This window comes from Austrofundulus limnaeus, unplaced genomic scaffold (assembly GCF_001266775.1).
Source record: "Austrofundulus limnaeus strain Quisiro unplaced genomic scaffold, Austrofundulus_limnaeus-1.0 Scaffold113, whole genome shotgun sequence".
Classification (NCBI taxonomy): Eukaryota; Metazoa; Chordata; class Actinopteri; order Cyprinodontiformes; family Rivulidae; genus Austrofundulus; species Austrofundulus limnaeus.
Genome location: NW_013952515.1, coordinates 1,617,146 through 1,621,319, shown reverse-complemented (window position 1 = coordinate 1,621,319; position 4,174 = coordinate 1,617,146). Strand labels below are relative to the sequence as shown.

General features: G+C 38.8%; 1 protein-coding gene across 1 annotated transcript in view; it reads left to right on the top strand.

The window, feature by feature from the left end:
- The window catches only part of jak1 (Janus kinase 1), a gene marked incomplete in the record, with an annotated part of 43,202 nt that overhangs the window by 4,013 nt on the left and 35,015 nt on the right, over positions 1-4,174 (top strand). The window contains 2 exon segments of the mRNA XM_014014290.1: positions 2,900-3,108; positions 3,335-3,458. Coding sequence (XP_013869744.1) covers positions 2,907-3,108; positions 3,335-3,458 — 326 coding nt within the window.

Sequence of the window (4,174 nt, the reverse complement as noted above, 5' to 3'; positions counted from 1 at the left end):
GATACAACCAAAACTGATTAAAGATGATTATCTGTGGTTCTTTCCACATTGAAATCAAAGCTTGCTGGAAAAAAAAAATTTTTTTTTGGTTTGAAAGTTGGCCACTTGTCATGAGGTTCTCCTGCACCAAATGTGGTGTCAAAAAGAGAAACCATGAAACAATTTCCAGGGCTCTAGACTAACTGTTTGCACTGGCTGAACCGGTGCGCCTAACGTTTTTTTCTTAGGCGCACCAGCACAAAAGTTAGGTGCACCCAAATTTTCAACCACGTCCCATTAAACATCAGAGTTTTACAGGTTATTTTTTAAATCACTGTTCATTAAGGCAACATTAACTCGAAAATAATTGGTTAACAATCTAGTAAACATGAAGTTTTTTATTTGAACCAGAATTGTAGACATTTAACTTACTGAAAAGTAATTAAAGTGATTCTATAAAATTAAGTGCATATGTTTAAAGGCTGAATGTCTTATAAACATATTAAACATTTCATGGTTAATTTTTTTTAGACACGTCCCTCAGATGGACAACTCCTGTAGTTTGACCCTCTGGATCTTTGGCCTTGGATAAACCAGAATGATGAACAGAGAATAATGATTAATAACAGAAATATTACTGATATTTAATAAAAGGTTGTGCAGATTTTTAAAAATAATAATAACACATAAAAGTCTGCAATTTCATCATTAGTTGAATCTTATTATATTATTTCACTTAAATACCTAATATGTCTAGTTTTATCCTCCTGAGACCCAGAAGAACCTGTTTTAGATACGTGGAATGTAACTGTGGTGAAACCGATTAAGTGTAACAGGTGCCTGCCATACACGTGAGCTTCCTCGTCCTCTGAAATGATCTGCTGCTCACAGAGCACAACCTGACTGTTAAATTAACAAGATGGACTTAAGAGCGAGCAACGATCCACATCTTTTCATCTCCACAGTTAACAAGAAAAAAATGTTTTTCAGACTTTGAAAAAAAAAAAAAGAGATTTGGTCTTCTATTTGGTCGCGCTCTAGAGCCCTAATTTCACATTTAATGTATTTGGGGCAGGATAAAACTTTAATGAGGGCCAGATCTGGCCCGCAGGCCTCGAGTTTGACACATGCGGTTGAGAGGATGTTGCGGAGGATGCGGTGGCCATGATTTTTCTAAAGAATTTAAAACTGTTTTTTTTATCGCAACACTGAGCGTTTGCCCTCATCGTCCTTTTAACCGTTGTCTCTGTGATGTAGCAGTGACATCACTGACACTTAAATCAATTGTTTCAATTAGTTCAGCATCGATTTGGAGAMGATGTGGGCTTGAGTCACTGTAGAATCTGTAACACTTGCACAGTAATAAAAAATATATGCTGGCTTGTGYGTAATCCCAGTAATGAGATATCTGACTGTCTTTTGTTGAACCTTTTAATCCACATCTGAAAACCCACACAACTGATGTCATTGTCTAGTAGTCATACACTGTAATGGATCCCGACAGGCTCTTCTGTTTATTTACTTGAACTTATGGAAACATTTGGCTTTCCTACAAACCACAGCTTCAGTCACGACCATCTTTTAGTCACTGCAACACATCTGGTTGAACTGACGACAGATATGTTTATTTTGTCAAAGATGGCTTTATTGCACACACATTAATAAAGGCTTTTATATGTTTAATCAAACTGCGAGAGACTCTCAGAAGGGTTTTGTTTCATTCACGCAGAAAGAGGAGAGTTGAGACAGGCTGCTGCGTTGACTAACTCTGAGGCAGAGATGATGACTCACTGAAACCTTCCAGAGAAATTCGGCTGTAGGAAATGTAACCTGCTTGATAATAGTGTCCATACTGTTTGTAATACTGGTTCTCATGGCACAGAATTTAAAAAAAWTAGTTTAATTTAGTGTGGGACAAAAATAACAATTTATGTCTTGAATATTTATGTCGGTAAGGACAAATAAAAGGACAGCAGTGATCTCACTAAATGGAAAAAAGGGTGATTTTTCTGTATAGATGTATGGATGATAGTGCACTTCTGTATTTTGTAGCTTCTGTTTTTATTTTGTATTTGTTCCACGTAAGCTCTGAAATCAACTGACTAGAAGATAATTAGTGAGAAGGTAATTGATTATCGATGTTTGTTCAGTGACACTGAGTTATGTTTAAGAAACGTGTGGGCTTACAGGGGCCATGATGAGACTTTATAAACCACTATTTGAATCACTCTGGTGTCATCTATGCGTTTGTGCKTCACATCACTCATTCTCGCAGTTATCTTTGGTAGGCTTTTCAGCTGTTACATTTTAATTGCACCAGTATATTCAGTATGTTGCCATCCCTAATTGAGGGAGAGACTATTTACAATTTCATGACCGCTCCAAGCCCTTTCTCAGCTCTTGTTTTTGGGTCATCAAATCATATTTTTCTGTGGAAATTAACGTTTTGCAGCAGAGGGATCGTGCTCTAAAACTTGGCACAGTCCTACATTCCTCACTTGGTTCTACCCCCTCTGTTTGCTCCTTTGTGGGTTGGATAATGTGTCCTTTTTAGGACTGAGGGGCAGTGGCCTCCTTAGACCTGTTTTTGAAGAATACTTGATGTATTGAGAAGAATCCATTTTAGGGATAATGGATATTAGAGCTGGTATTAAAAGATAGGTATAAATACGTAAAAAGAAAGGCCACTAAAGTGTAAATAAAGTCATGTGTTGAAMTAAGAGCATTCATGTAGGTTTTGCTTTTGCTAAGTGTTTAAAATAGGGTGTAAATTTAAAATGTTCTGGCTTTGTTCAGCCAGGATAAAATACCAATGCAGAGTTTGAAACCTGAAATTCATTTTGCACTAAAAAGTTTAAATACAAGTGTTTTATTAAATATCCTTCTCTGTTTTTTTTCCACCCTCATTTTACTGATCCAGTATCTGAATGCCAACTTTCTGGATGATGGAGTTGAGTCGGCAACTCTGTATGAAGATGAGGAAAAGCCGAAAGGCCCAGCTTTCCTCTCCTCCTCCTTCCACTTCGGGCCTGGAGATTCACTTTTACGTTACAGACTTWGCAAAACTGGAGTACTCTAAAGGGTGTTACACCGCCGAGGAGCTCTGTGTGGCTGCTGCAAAGAAGTGCAGTAAGTAACCGAACCTGTTTTCTGGGTAGTTTTCTGCAGTGAAGCGTACACGATTGTTATATGAATTTAGAAGAACAGTTGGATTCTTGATAGATGTCGTCATTGGGTTTAGAGTAAAATGACTGGCTRACAATAAACAAGTACTCTCTGTTAAAGAGCTGCAAATGGCTGCTATTTTACTGTAGAGATCTGACAGAATCTCGATCTTTTAATGTCTTTCTCTCAGCCATCTCTCCGCTGTGCTTTAACCTGTTCGCCCTGTACGATGAGAAAACTGGCACTTGGTATGCTCCCAGCCACAAGTTCAACATCACCGACGAAACAACCATCAAGCTGCACTATCGCATGAGGTAAAAACAATAATCATGCAGTATCTGACTACTTTGCAGTTGAATATTTCAATTTTTATTACTGAAGTAACACGGATTTGTGAGTCAAAACGCTTWAAGCTTCAGTTTTCAGGGGGTTTGCGCGTGCGCTATGATGCAGTTTACTTKACTTCTGAAAATACATTTCCTCAAAGGTATTTTTAATCTGAAAAGAGCTTCACTGAGTGAGAACTAATGTTAGGAGCTCTGCAGACAGTTAAAGGTGGAAACATACTCGCTCCGACGCCGACAGGTCGACGCGCGGTCACGTGGTTGCAATCGTTTTCGCACAGACCTTTCATAGTTCCTGCACACTGCGCCGACGAGCTCGGGGGAACCCCTCCCTCCCGCTGAAACATACGTCACTGCATGGARTTTCTCCCCTCAACAACAATGCAGAAAAAAAGTCACTCGCCCGACGTATTTTTATCCRCATCWGTCCTGGTTAAAAAGCTCCACAGCTTCAGATTCCTCCGTGCCTGTTTATCTGTTATRTCTGTTTATCTCCATTCATGAGTTTTTCACGGTTTGACTATATTTATAAAACTCTGCTTCCTGGTCGGCTCGGGGAGTGAGTCGTTTTTCTTTTCCTTTTTTTTTTTTAACCGAGTGGTTGAAGTAAATGCAGTGCATAGCGCTGTCAGCACAAACACGCATGAGTTTTTCTCGGTTTGTCTATCTTTAAAACTGCTCAAAAC